The following is a 15,332-nucleotide window of genomic DNA, read 5'->3' on the forward strand; positions in this document are numbered from 1 at the left end:
ATATACCTTTGGTTTGTAGAGAACCATTATAAATTAATTATGAATTTAATATCATTTGTGCTAGAAACCATTTAGTAATTTACCTCAGCAATTTTTAACTAGTAATCTCATGATTAGCAGTTAGATAAGATTATAAATATAATATAAACTCTAGGAAATGTAATATGAAATCAACCAAAGTTGGAATGAACCCTTTTGACATATTTGGACTTAGGCTACCTGATGACAGATGCAAATTATTTTGTATAATGATGATAACAAATTCCTTTTTACTTTTCTGCTGTTAATGATAAATGGTCTGTGTTTATATTGCACTTCTCTGGTCTTGATGACCACTCAAAGTACTTTACAGTAAAGTTTTGCCATCAACCCATTTACACACACATTCAGACAGTGCATCTATGTCTTCATCTTCATCTCTATCATACATCAATCATACACTGCTGACACACATCAGAGGCAATTAGAGGATCATTAGCTTGCTAAAGGACACTTTGGCACGTTGGATGGGGGAGATGGGGATCCAGCTGCCGACCTGGTTAGTGGAGGACTTGCTCTACCTCTACTTAAAGGTCCAGTGTGTGAGATTTAGCTGAAAGGGATCTATTGGCAGAAATTTAATGTAAAATAATCCTCGTGATGTTTTCACTAGTTCGTTTCATCTAAATTGTATGAATTGTAGTTTTCTTTACCCCAGAAAAGACCTTTATATTTAAATACTTATATTTACATGGAGGGGACCCTCTCTATGGAGGCCGCCATGTTTTTTACATTAGTCCAAACTGAACAAACTAAAAACCTTTTGAGTTTTTATGACAACTGAAGCTACCACAGGTTCTTTTTCATGTTTGGAAGGAGAGGGTGAGCTGAGGTGTGTTCAGCCGCAACATGCAATTTCAACACTAGATATCACAAAATTCTACACACTGTACCTTTAATCTGTAGAAAAATATTAAAGCCTGGGCCACAGGTTTGCACATTAGATGAAGGTGAGAAAAATACATAAATGGCTATAAAGTATTGTTATTACATAGAATCAGAAAGTAATTCATGAGTTTTCTTCCATGTCCTGTGCAAGTTTTCCACTGACCAAAAGTATACAGCATGTCATCTGATGTTACTGATGTTCTGGGTCAACTAGACCCCACAGAGGTCACACATCCTGTTTGACTTGTTTGATTAGAATCACAGAGTACATCCATTGTATTCACTGGGCTTTTGTAGCTATAGGGTCCCCGAGACAAAAATAATGTTCTCTTCTGTAGTGGATTTCAGTGTCATCAGTTTGTAAGCAGCTCTCGTGAAAATGGGAGAAAGGTGAGTTTGTGTGATTTTGTAGCAAACAAAACATCAGTACATTATTAATTATATTTATACAATATAATTACAATCATGTGAAGATGGAAGAACTTCTATTCACTTACATTTTTTGTATTTGGGCTTTAGGCCAAGACCTTATTTTAGAGGAACCCAACAAATCCCACAACAAGAACTTTTTTTTTTTTCTGATGGAATAGTATAGGAATATCATTGTAATGTAATAATATGGTGAACATATGTAACATGTATAGCAGTGTTACAAGAGTGACACCATTTACTACTGTTACTACTCAGCACAACAGACAAAACACGACCCGAGTGTCTATACGAATATGAAAATGATTTTTCATGTTGTTGATTTGCATGTTATAATTAAGACAGTGTCAGAGTGCAGGCGTGAAACGGCAAAGGTCAAGCCCCAGTCTGCCGTGTTCAACACAACACGTGACGCCACCAACAGATCAGAGTAATTAATGTAGACCAACTGTGGCTGGACCCATGCGTTGTCCGACACCTTGGATCATCTCGCCGAGGTGAAGTTGAGCAGGTCCATCTAACCCTCCTCCCTCGTCCACACCACCTCAGTCTGCTTTCGCCCAGAGGATTAGTGCCAGGGGAGAGCTCCCGAGCTGCAGTCTGCGCACTCGGCAAATGCAAATGAGAGCTAGTTAAGTGTGAAGAAGCTAATTTATTTTCCATTTGGGGCTGGGATTAAGACTTGAAGCTTCCTCCCTCCCCACCCTGAAAAAAAAAATTGGGGGTTGTTCGACTCATTTCCTCAGAGAGAGCGAATGAGAGAAAGGAAAGTGGGGTAAAGGATAAGGAAGACAATGGGTTGTGTTTGTAAGCATGTTACTCTTCTGCCCAGCCCACGGCACGAATAACAGCTTGAGAAGTGAACAGATTCTCTCATGATTCACGTTGAAACACCAGTCGTCTCATACGCACAGTATGGTACGATAAACTAAGTACACGTTGATGAGCTGTGAACACACTTAAGTGTCACTGTTGCTGTTGCTAACTAAAAATCCAATATTTATCATTTAACAGGAATCTATATGTGACCTGAACACGCCTTGTTCAATTACCTAATCTGTCCTGTCTCATGCTTTTTGCTTAATAGCTTCATTACAAGGCTACTGACCTGTCAAGCAACAATTATTCATTTCAGCTTCCTCCTCATTTGTAGTCGGTCAGTGTCAGCTGCACGTTGCACCTTACTGCTTTTGAAAAGTGATTAAAAAATTACTCAGACCTTACAAGCAGCTGCACGCTCATGCTCATGGGATAACGCCTTGATCATGTGATCATGTGAAGCTCATGCTGAGGCTAATTACACGCAGATCGTGGTGTTTTTCGGATTTTGGTCCAGTCAGTTCAAATGCAAATGTATTTAAAAAAGATGCATTCATTTATATTAATTGTTTTTCAGACTAATTGTAAATAATTTTTCTTGATAGCTAAAGCCATGCTCGTGACAAATGACTGTTGGAACAGTTGTGGTTGAGATACTGTGAGATTTGGTGCAGATATTAAAATTTCCAACCAAGCTGCAGTAGCATGCTGCACAACATTATACCTACTAAACTTTAACATGCTAGCATTTTAATCGTAATAAAAACCAAGAGCCTCCGGCAAAGCTGAAGACAGTTTCGCTTCAACTGGACAATACTGTGAAACCTCTCAAAATAAGGAAACTACTTTTGTTTTTCAAACATTAATTCAATTTTGGATCTTTTTATTTTGTGTCCCCAGATGACGGGCACCACTCAGCAGAACGCCAAGACCCCACAGGTCCATATCCCAGCAGCCACTGCAGCAGGAAATACCTCCGTCAGTGCGACCCTCGACCCACAGGCCCAGCTTGAGTCTGACAAGAGGGCTGTTTACAGGTTGGTTCAATCTCCCATGAAACATTTATTTTTGTTATTGTAGGGGCCCATACATATATATCCTGTGTGAAAGATGCACAAATCTGAATTCCAAAAGAGTTGCTAGATCATCCCAGTCTACATAGAGCACTTAACACGGTCAACTGGAAGCAAAATACCATTTTGTTAATCAATTTGCCTCTTGGTGAATAGATGTCAGTATTTGGCCCAATATTTGTCAAGCTAGCTTTGGCAAGCACTATTCTACCCTTGACTTGTTCCTCCTTTGGAATGATTACTGTATTTTCTCCCTAGCCTCGCGCTGGCTTTAAGAAATTGTAAATGGACTTGATGTGCCAATGAATGCCACAAGCACTGGTGCTGTTTTTAATGTGTTCTCTTAAACCTGCCTGACATAAAAGCTTTTGAAACTGCACTTGAAGGGTGCATCCTTCAATTTCCACTCGTGTCGTTCTTAAACCAAAGAGCACCTTCAGCAAATGCTTTCACTTATCAAAGGCGAGCAGAGGCTCAATTTCTTCTTTGAATTTTATAAATTGACTTTTAAATAAACATTTAACATGGCAGCAGATGTAACAGCTCCAGTGTCTCAGTATTAGGCCAAAGCAATTAACATGAATGAATAAAACTCTTAAAATGAAATACTTCGCCAATGTTCTTTTGGACAACAACATTTAAAAAAACATATTTAAACCAGAAAATACTGTATAAATAATATCAGAATTTTTTTCAGCATGGTTCCAGACTTTAATTTTAAAACATCATTTATTTCTCTTTCACGCCAACAGTCATTTTCAAAGGTAAGCATCACTCTTCAAATCACAGAGACCACATCCTGGAGTTTAGGTAAATTCACTAGTCCCTCTCCATTTATCGAAGACCATGTGTAAATGTTTTAATTATCCTTTATCCTTCCTAAAAATATAAATGCACTTTCTTTACATACACTCTAAAATCACTTTGCACCATGGATCCTGAAATGTTGTGTGACAATTTCCACACTGATCTGTAGAGAAGCTCCTGCCTTTTAATTTCTTTCATATTAGGTTGTTTACAGATTGGTTTCAAATGTTACGCTTTTATTTACCATGTAGAAGCCCTTCAAGGCATCACCTTCTAAGGTGTAGAAAATAAAAATAAATTAAAAATCACTGCTGGGTGAAATCCAAAACAGCAGTAAAAAAAGAAAAACACCTCGCTCCACTCTCAGCTTAGAACTAGAATATTGATGCACCCTTATAATGAGCTTGTATTATCTATTTATGAAGTAAATTATTCAAAATACAGACATTTTTAATCGTGCTGGGTGTTCTCCTGGTGAAGGCAGCGCACCAACAACTAACTAGATTTGTTGAACCAAATGAGGCACAAGCTGCTGTGCAGTCTGGTGCAGCCCGTCAAGTCGAGATGACACTGCAGACTGCGTTGGGCCGCCTGTCCCGGCTCCTCGGGCCCCACCCGCGGGTATCCGCCACTGCTGTCTGAGGAGGTGCGAGCCCCCGCGCTCAGGCCTGAGGCGAGCGTCTGTAAAGTCCTTAGCAGCTCCTCTGAGATACACGGGTGCCTTTGATGTGAGCAGCCATGTTTGAAGCAGCTTGGTTTGGTGGTTGGGGGTGGGGTGGAGGAGTGGTCCACATCAGTAAATCAGCCCCTCTTCCACTTCCCCATTCTTTTATTCCTTTTTTCTTGCCTCAGCTTTTCTCCTCTTCCCTCCCTCAACCACATATTGAGGGGAGAAGAGAAGAAGCTCCCGGGAGCAACAAAAGACAACAAGAATAATTGTAACAAAGACATGTAGAGCCTATTATTTATATGTGTATTTCAATGGGGTCTCAGCTACCCCTTGCAGTCCTCTGTAGAGAATATATTAATGTTAATAATGCTAATGTACTTTATTAGTTGCTTGGTTGGAGTACATCTATAAGAGCTGAGATCTGTCTGTCCCATTTCCATTGTGTTAATTAATGTAAAACAGTTTTAAACATGCTCAGTAGGTTAGCAAAAAACTGCTCTGTAGGAAAGAAAAAGAGATATTTGTAAACTGTGGATAAACAAAATGTAAAATGAATGGCAGTATAGGTAAATATATATACACAGACACACACACACAGATATATTAATTCATATAATTTCATTAAAATGAAGCTGCCCCTTGAACTCCAACACAGCCTTTTTGACTATAACAACTCAAACAGTTGTAATCTAAAAGAAATAATGTGATAATAGTATTTTTTTTTTCTTTCCAAAGGCAACAATAACAACAGCGGTACCTGACTGCAACCATGAAAGCTGCTGTTTGTTTTATTGGGACAGTCTCGATTAAAACTTTAATCATGAGTCTTTTCCTGATCAGTTATACTACAAGTTGCTGAAATTGAAACACTGCATATTGCACATGTTAATAGTAACATTGACATCTGCACTCTAATTCTAAAGATCGTTTTCACAAACCCACCTCAGTCTGAAATAAAGGAAAATGACAAATCTACAGTTGTGCATGTCCGCCATGTTTATAAACCTGCACTGGCCCTTACCGAACAATGCTAGAAATAAATGGTTCATTTTTGGACTTAATAGCCAACCCATGAGTCACCTCTAGTTTGTAAAACAGACTTTCTGCATAGTTGTCCTGTCACATGATGTCACATTGTCAGTCATCTAAACAAGCCTTTAAAAGTATAAGGGTCTGTATCATTAACTTTTACAGGTAAATGCAGTTGTAATATTATCAGCGTCTTGTGACACAACAGGGGAGAGTTATAAGATGGCATCTCGAGTTATTTCCCACTTAAATGGTGCAATGGAGAATATAGAGTCAGCCGAGTCTGTAAGTGTGTGTGATGGCCAATTAAAATGTTGTGATCAACGGTGTCAGTGGCAGCACCGAGCTCAGGGAGCGACTGGGGTTGAGGATTCACCAGCATGTGCTGTTAAATATGATTATTTGTAGCTCCTAAGTGAAACCCTCACTGCTCCGTATTTAGACGGAGCAGAGCAGATCAGAATTTTAGAGTTTTTTTGTCCTTGCAAGGAGCTAATGACTAAATACACCTTGTTACCTTGTTATGAACACAATTAAATTTGACTTCACAAGTCACAGTCTCCCACAGTGAGCCAAACTATGTAAAAAGACACAAATAGCACTCTTATTTTAATCGTCGTCTGATCTGCCAGTTCCAGCCTCTACACAGTGCTCATATGGGGGCTGTAGACTTTGAAAAGAGGAAAAGCACAGAGAATCAGTATCTCTGCCATTTTTCTTTAATTATTTTGCTCAGGAAGTGTGTGTGGGCTTTAATGTTTCTTTTCACTAATTGCTAGAATGCCAACTTTATGAGGAGATGTGTGGTTTCCTCTTTCCCTCGCTCCGTCTCTCTGCCTACTTTGTTATTAGCAGCGGAGTAAATGTGTGATAGGGTAATTAGCCTAATGAGTTGTGGCATTTACTATAAAGATCCCTCTGGATTCTCTGCATCTTATTAAAAAGCTGGTAAGGGTTTTGTTTTTCAGCTTGCGGATGTGGTGTTCACAGCTGATGGAGGCTGATTCGGCTCAGAGATGGAAATATGCACTTAATTGAAAGAGACATCATAATAGTCCTTTTGTTGTTTCTTTTTTTAATAACATGCATGTCCTTGTAAGGCTTAGAGACATCTCAGGTAGAAGAGCTGTTTTGACCAGGACATGCTGCTTTAAGTAGTGGTTATAATTGGTTGGCCAATGAAAGATGGAGTATCTGATAACCCAATACACACTTTATCAGAGTCGGTGAACATTTCCTCAGCTGGCCCCCTTTGTGTGTGTGCTGAAATGAATTCTGGTGTTCCCTACACAGCCCTCTGTCTATAAATGGCAAAGAAATAATACTCCAGTCTATGAGCAACAGGGAGCGTGAATGCTTGTGCACTGGGTGAAGGTGAGGATTAGCCACATCCCTAACGACTAGTGCCAGTTTAGGGATTAACAGGGGAAAGAGTAGTCTTCTCTTTTGTTGCACCCGGATCTTGTGGAGTTTGTATAAAAAAAAAAAAAACTGAGATAATAATCTTCAATCCCGATTAGCTAGCAGGCAAACTCCTATCATTTCTCGGTCCACTGGCAACCAATATTAAAACAACAGCTAAAAATCTAGATATCCCATTTGATTCCAATCTGAATTTTAAAACTTGCATTAATTAAATCATTAAAACCTACAACCATCCATCTACGATATATTTGCAACTTGTTCAAAATGCTGCTGCTCGTATTTTAACTGAAACAAAACGTAGGTCTTGTAGCAATCTTTGCATCCCTTGACTGGTGGTCAAATTCAGGATTGATTTTTAATAACTCTCAAAGCCACAATCCCAGTTGCAACCAGAGATCGACCAGCCTGTCCTTGTTAGCAGTCCCTAGGTCAAGGCTGGCCACTCAAGGTGACCGGGCTTTCTCTGTCAGGGCCCTGAGGCTCTGGAACTCCCTGCCTGATGAGATTTAGATCTATCTTTAAATTACTGCTCAAACATATTTTTATAGGAATGCATTTTTAACATGAGATTTGTAACTCTGGTACTACTGTGTTGTTTTAACTCTTTTATTCCTCTAATCTTCTCATCTTTTATTGCAACCACATTTTATGTAGTTTTTAAATATGACAGCTTCTGACTCTGCTGCCTATGAGATTGGGTATTTAGTTTAGTTTAAAAAAAGCATAGAGGTAATGGCGTCTGATCTACTGAGTGGGCCACATGGCATTTATAGCACTGCCCAGTAGCCAGTCAGGTTTACCTATAGCCTCTCTCAATGGTATTGTGATTAAAAGGCTGAAACACCTGCTGACTCCGAGGTACTTGGTGATTATTATTTTCATTACGTCAACCAGTCTTACAGAGCTCAAATGCGATGGTTAAACAACTGTGCAGTGGATCTTAAAATGTAACTGAATTTGTGTGAAGCACTTTGTAACCCAAATACAGTTATTATTATTATTATTATTATTATTATTATTACTGATTGGGGCTGCAGGGGAGGGACAGGTGGCAGCGTTAAAGATATGTCATGGAATGTCAACCACTGGTAGCGTGGTGTTGGCGTATGCTCTTCGACATAATCACGTTGTCAAGAAGGTGAAATGGCTGTGGAACAACCCAAAGAGGAAAAGTTCAAATCAACAAAAATTTAAAAAGAAGTACTTTGATTTAAGGTGGAAAGATGTGTTTACATCAGTCGGGCTTTCCAATGGTAGAGACATCTTGGCTTGACTGGAAAATAAATTCCTCTGATTTATCTCCACTGGGTTCTGGCTGTAATCTTCCATTTATGAATGTTTTGATGGTCTACCAACTATGGTGGACTAACCTAGCAGAGCTGAAAAAGAGAGATGCTGAAGTTGCTGTGTTTCTACTTGCTTGGTATAGTAATAGTTTTGTTAGAGCTGTTGTTGAGTGTTAGTTTGTCCTGTTTGCCAACATTTGTGAAAGGTAATCCTAATTGGCAGGTACCAAGCAAATGTATCTGTCCATTGTTGGCTCACGGTCATTCAGTTTACTCTAAGGCTTTTATCCAATGCTGGGGGTGGGGCATGTTTTGTCATCCCTTCACAAGCTGATGACACAACATCAGGAGCAATTGTGGGTTCAGTGTCATGATTAAGATTAAGATTCCTATTTTTGGTCCCACACACAGCATGCAACATGCAAACATGGGGAAATTAGACCTCTGTATTTAACCCATCCGTGTGAACGGAGCACACACGGAACACACGGAACATTCACACAGTGACCACACACGGAACAGTTGGCAGCCATGAAGGCGCCCGGGGAGCAATTGGGGGGTTCGGTGGTGAACTAGCACCTTTTCAACTTCCGTCCAAGCTGCACTTGAACCGGCCACCCTCCGGTTCCCAAGCCAAGTCGCATTGACTGCTACTGCTACTGCTACTGCCTCCCCAAAGACACTGTAACACAATCTGAAGCAGCTGTGGATGGAACTAAGATCCTCTTGATCAGTAGACCACCACTCTACCTCCTGAGCCATGCCCACCCTGATAAATAAACTATGCTATTGGTATATAGCAGACAGAGAGTGGAGAGTCTGCAGTTGATTTACTGGCTCTGGGAAACCACCTCATCCTCTGCACATCTTGCAAGAGCACCTGAGGCAGCAGTTTACTAACCCACAACCAAGCTAGCAGTAGTTGCTGTCTCATTATTTTCTGATTGTTTGTGTATCATACATCGGTTTGAACAGTGTGCAAAGGGTTTAAAACAATGAAAACCTAAATAGACACGTTTTCAAAAACCACTAACTCCAACCAGTTGTTTCTCCATTGTGTTTTGGATGCTGTTTTGTGTGTCTGTTTGTTTTCTTGCCCATAAATGATTTGATACAATTATATATATTATATTTTAATTTAACAGAAATAATGTTAATAATTGTTTTCAATATCTCTCCATGTTCAAGTAATACATACTTTTCTGTTACATAAATGTTCCTTTGATTTCAGTTTATTTGAGTCACTGCATTTTTGGATTTTATCAGATGCAAAAACAGCATGATATCTGCATTACATGTTAGCCATTGGATGCTCCTTAAAGGTACAGTGTGTAGAATTGAGTGATATCTAGTGGTGAAGTTTCATGTTGCAGCTGAACACCCCTCACCTCACCCTCTCCTTCCAAACATGAAAAAGAACCTGTGGTAGCCTTTAAGTGTCATAAAAACTCAAAAGGTGTTTAGTTTGTCCAGTCTGGACTAATGTAAAAAACATGGCAGCCTCTGTAGAGAGGACCCCCTCGATGTGAATATTTAAGTATTTGAATATAAAAAGGCCTTTTCTGGGGTAAAGAGAACTACAATTCATACAATTTAGATTAAATGAACTTGTGAAAACATCATGAGAATTATTCTACATTAAATTTCTGCCAGTAGTTCCCTTTCACCTAAATCTTACACACTGGACCTTTACATAGGGGTAGCAGCTTTAGCCATTGATGCATACTAGTCAACCACTAGTTTTAAGGTCACCCTTTTCACTTGAGTTAACTGCTTGCTTGTTTTACTCATAGAGAACTAAGACAACAGTAGAAACAGTAAGATTGGTGTGTTTTTCAGAAATTCTCACAGGCTGTATTACACATCTGCTGTCTTCTGTTAAAGCCATTTTCACTACATTTCCATGGAGCAATTCCAGAAAGCAAGGTTTTACCTAGATATCTAATTTCTTACAAGAACCTATTCATCAAATTAGCTTAAAAAGAGTACTTTATGATACGTAACACATGTATTTGCATCAGAAAGTGGGAGTAAACAGGAAGAAAATTGGATTCATTCTGTGTTTTGACACTGGTGGGATCTTTTTACAAAGATGCCAATGTTGCAGTGCCGCTCCCTGTATGGTGCATATTATCATTCACTTCTCTCCATAGTGGGTCTTTGCTGAAAGCCTCTCTCATGCTGGTCAGCCCGGGTATTTTGCATTGGGACTGGATTTAAGGGTTTGTGTGTATCTGTGGGAAGGTTAACATGCTGTCATGCTAACAGTCAGCACTCTGCAATAGATATAAGAATTTATTCAGGCTTGGGAGAGTTTATGCTTGTATATGCACTTGTTGTTAATGGCATAAAAGAAGTAAAAATTTGAATACCTCATGTGTCATACACAACAGGAGGGAGGACTTTCAATTTGACACATCCATGGACAGCATTAGCCACATTTGTGCTCGCCTGTGTGTTTGTCTGCCTCCGTAATGCACCATAAAGTCTGTTTATCCTCACTGCCACAATGCGGCAATGCATCCCCGACCACTGTGCTGCTCTTCCAGCAGCAGAAAACCTCTCACAGTCTGACAGGCTTAAAACAGGCCATTCCTCTTGCATTGAGCAGGTTATTGTGTATTGCTGCACTGTCAGTTGTTAATGCAGAAAGGTGTGTGAAAGCTCAAGTGGTTTTATTGCTTACTTCTTTCAGAGGCTCTTGACTTTTGATGGGAAGTATACATTTTATTTTTTGGGCAACTTAGTAATCAGTGGTATCCTCTTTTCTGCACAAGTGTGGCCTTCAGAAAACATAGAGGGAAACAGAACTCCATTTTAATGTCATAGCTGTCCAACAAAGGTTGGTCTATGCTTCTGTGCAGAACTAACGCAGAGCATATGCTTTAGTCTATACACAAGTGGCCTATGGCAGTATGTGCATATTTCTGTGTTGAGCATGTTCTTACAAACAATGATCACTGAAACTGAGCTTATCATGTCAGTGATGAAGCTTATAGTAACAGTTACTTTCACCAAAATCACTGCAAGAAAGAGAGAAGAAACACGAGGAGGAGGATGATGATGATGATGATGATGATGTGTGCGACCATTGAACCAACTCAGGCAGATGGGAGATGAATTTTCTTTGCTCATCCAGCCACTATAGGAGACATGGTAGGAAACTAATTTCCAACAATATGTTTAGGAGCAGACATGAGAAGCCAGGATTGAAAATAGAGATGAGGAGACAGGTTCTATTCGGATAGTGTCAGAGGTTCTTTGTGTGTTCACATGTGTACAGTATGCGTGTTGTGTGCATACCTAACCCTGTACACAGGGTGCGCTTCAGACTTGTAGCCTGAGGAAACAGGGGCCTTGTTGGGAGCAAACGCAGCAGGACTCCACCACAAACTGGCGTCTAATATACATGGGTACAGCAGGCCTGATTAGCTGGCAAACAGTGGGGAGCAGAAAGAGTGAGGCAGAGAACGCCATCTCTCTCTCTCTCTCTCTCACTCACACACACACGCAAACATTCACATAAACACATACCTTCAAACCCCACCCCCACTTCTTTCTGTACCCCCTTGGTGGCCTGCCAGATTATTGCGAAAACAGGCAAACACGTCTTGTTCCTTGGAAGACTGTGCTGCCTTGATTTGAGCTTGTTTTCATGCACAGTACTGTGTGTGCTGGTTTAACAGGGAAAAGATGAAAAGACCAAATTCAGTGGTACAACTCAAATTCAAAGGGTTGACTCCAGGTGGGATTAAAAGTTGAATATTGATCTCCGTTAGCAAAAAAAACATCCCACTGCAACGTCCATTGAGTTGCAGTTCAGGAGATTTTAATCGTATCCATCTTCCTCAGCAGATGGAGTTGCTTGTGATAAGATTGTAAATTGTTAGGTATTTATTTACTTTAAGTAGCTGTAATCAATATAATCCGAACAGTTGGATGAAATTATCAAGTGTAATGTGGCGATTAACCTACAGAGAATTATCCCCTGAATCTGCAGCTCCCCTCTGCTTTATGGAGCTTTGTAGTTAGTTTCAGTTTATTGTTTATCTGTCCAGCTCACTCTCGTGTAGTTTTTTCCACAGCAGGCAGAGTTTTCTTTCAACAAATAAACTGTAGAAAGCCACAGCACACTACCTGCTCAGCAGCAAACAGCAGACAGACACAGTAGCTAGTGAACATAGTGGAGCATTACGGTGCTTAAAAAGTCAGATCTCCCACAGGATTTGGTAATGACCAAAAACAAAGCTAAAGTGAATGAACTTGCATTTAACAATTGGACGTAAACATCATTCCAGAAGAATGACAATGTTGCTCTGTAACTACTGAGTCTGTAAATAAACAACAAGTTCCCCACATCAACCTAAATGTAACAAAAGTGATCCTAAATAAATTATTCCAGGTTAAAAATAACTTTTAATAATTCAAGACAAACTAAGGAAGTTACTGTTCAGACTTCAACGGCATCAAAACCTTGACTGTTTCACATTCATACCCAAACCAATAGAAACACAAGCAGCTATTTAGTGATCTCAGTGCAGCTTTTCCCATATAATAATTAAGAAAAATAGGAAACAAACTTTGCTTGAATTGCCATAAAAGCTTACATTACTGGGTTTCAGTCAAGCATAATTTGCTCGTTAGAGCCAGGGCTAATAGTTGATTGACAGTGACATAATGAACAGTCAGCTAATGTCCTGCTGGAAATGATTCTCATCTTATCATGTTGGCCCATGTGTTGAGACTGTGGCTGCATCCACACACATCATTTAAGTCTTAAATCACATCACTTTTACTACATTTACAACTGGTGTCCACACTGAAACTGAAACTTAAAAGATAACACAGACACCCATGTTCACATTTTGATTGGGTCTTATCCGTCACAAGCTGATTACCGCTGGTGAATGCAACATGGATAATGAGTAATACGTGTTGCTAACCCTTACTGTCAGTAACAGTTGCACCTTCTTTTTAGGTCCAGGAAATCCCTGCTTTTCATAACAACTGGTCTTTGTTCATATTTGTTCTGCCATTCAACAACCAGCTGCAGAGTAGACAATCTGCTTCCTGTTTACACCGGCACATGCATGATCAGTGTACACGTGTGGTCATCTGATAGACGGAGCTCAAATTTAGAACATAGATTTCATTTTAAAACTCTTTTAAAGGTACCAGTGTAGGAGTATCATGAAACTACATTTTTGATGTTGGAAACTTGATTTGTTTGACAGTAAAAGCTCATTCCAGCTCAAGAACAGCTACTGAATCTTAACAACTATGACTTCACAGTGTGTTCTTAGGTGTTACAATAGTTTTCAACCTCCAAGGCATGTCCTGTTTTACCTTTTCGAAGTTTACTTCCCTCTAATCAAACATCAAAAATCAAGTGGCACCTTATTTCCCCCCTCGGCCTCTGATTCACTGACCATAAAGCAGATGCCACTAAAGCTGCCACGTCCCTCACCTTCATGTTTAAGTCATCACGATCCCCGCTGGCCTCTGATTCTCCGTTTTGGGCTTTTCGTCAGGGACCGTGCTGACTCCACTCACTGGCCGTCCTGTAAATCGCTCTTTTATGGCCCTTGTAATGATCCCCCAGCCGGCCATCTCCACTCCGTCGCACTGCAGATAGAACCTGCCGCTTCTGGCAGCCAACATGGGGGAGCTCAGCATGGTTGGTGAAGGCACTAGAAAATACACACACACGCGCGCGCACACACACACATCCGGCTATGTTCTCGTTCATAAAAATGCATGGCTTTTCACACCCCATCTACCTTAATCCCAACTTCCTGTGTAAAGGTCGCAGAAAGTGCCCGAAGGCTAGTGTTTTTACCTCACTGCAAGTTGGCGAGGTCCAACTGTGCACAATGGCATGTCGTCAAGGATAGATGTTTTCTCACAAAAACCCTGATTGCCTTGATACCATTAGCCTTTTACATCATTTATTCCTGAGCCGAGTGAGAAACGATGACTAGGTAGAGCTCACAATTCTCATAGAACACCATCACTAAAGCTAATATCAAACACCCATGTCCACCTATTATCAACGTTTCTCAGCTAAAGACGTTATGCCTCTGTATTCAGTCACAACAGCTCCAGTCAGGCTAAAAAAATATTTTTTCCCCTTTTAGCAAAACAGCTAAACATTTGTTGTCATCATGATTCTGTTGTTGTTTTCTTCATTCTGCTGTCGTATGGATTGTCACCTTTAATTGCTAAGTTGACTGGTTTATATATTTGTTAGTATATTGTTCGTTTAAGCTGCCATAGTGTTACACAGTCTGTAGTGCTACCCACAATGCCACTGTGTCCTCAGGCCCTGTAGTGCCACATCTCCTTGACAGCAGATGTCTCTGAATAGACAGGTTAATTAGTCTGTGCTTTTCTTTTTATGTCTTTGTGATGTTTATGAAGCACATCAACTTCCTTGAGTGTCACTTTCTTTTGCTCTCGTCGGCCGACACGTTGTTTTTTTCTTTGTTTATAGATGTTAACACTCATAGAAAAAAAAAAAACACTGTACAATTAAATGATCACACCTCATTTTCAGAATTAATCACTCTCTGTAATAAAAATAAAACCGAATGCGAGAGTAAATAACTTGTGAAGACACCATCTGCAGTGGTGAGAGTGCCCCTGTTTGCTCTCGGTTATAGTCCCTCGTTTCCTCCACCCCAGCCACATTCTTTTCCACCCCACCACAAGCAGACATTAAATAGACAAGGCAGAAGCTCTCCACTCTGCACGTGACCACCCCCTGTTTAGTATTCCTGCCACGTCTGGCTGAGGGAGCGGCATTAAATTGGGATCAGGCAGATTAGAGTATAATATAGACGACTATTAAAGGCTGCAATTGAGAGC

General features: G+C 40.1%; 1 protein-coding gene across 6 annotated transcripts in view; it reads left to right on the forward strand.

The window, feature by feature from the left end:
- pknox2 (pbx/knotted 1 homeobox 2) overlaps window positions 1-15,332 on the forward strand; it is a 91,965-nt gene that overhangs the window by 50,020 nt on the left and 26,613 nt on the right. For all 6 annotated transcript variants that reach the window (XM_020085439.2, XM_020085441.2, XM_069539884.1 and 3 more), the window contains one exon: window positions 3,076-3,212. In XM_020085439.2, coding sequence (XP_019940998.1) covers window positions 3,076-3,212 — 137 coding nt within the window. The remainder of the gene's footprint in view (window positions 1-3,075; window positions 3,213-15,332) is intronic.

The sequence above is a fragment of the Paralichthys olivaceus genome, chromosome 15 (assembly GCF_024713975.1).
Source record: "Paralichthys olivaceus isolate ysfri-2021 chromosome 15, ASM2471397v2, whole genome shotgun sequence".
Taxonomy (NCBI): domain Eukaryota; kingdom Metazoa; phylum Chordata; class Actinopteri; order Pleuronectiformes; family Paralichthyidae; genus Paralichthys; species Paralichthys olivaceus.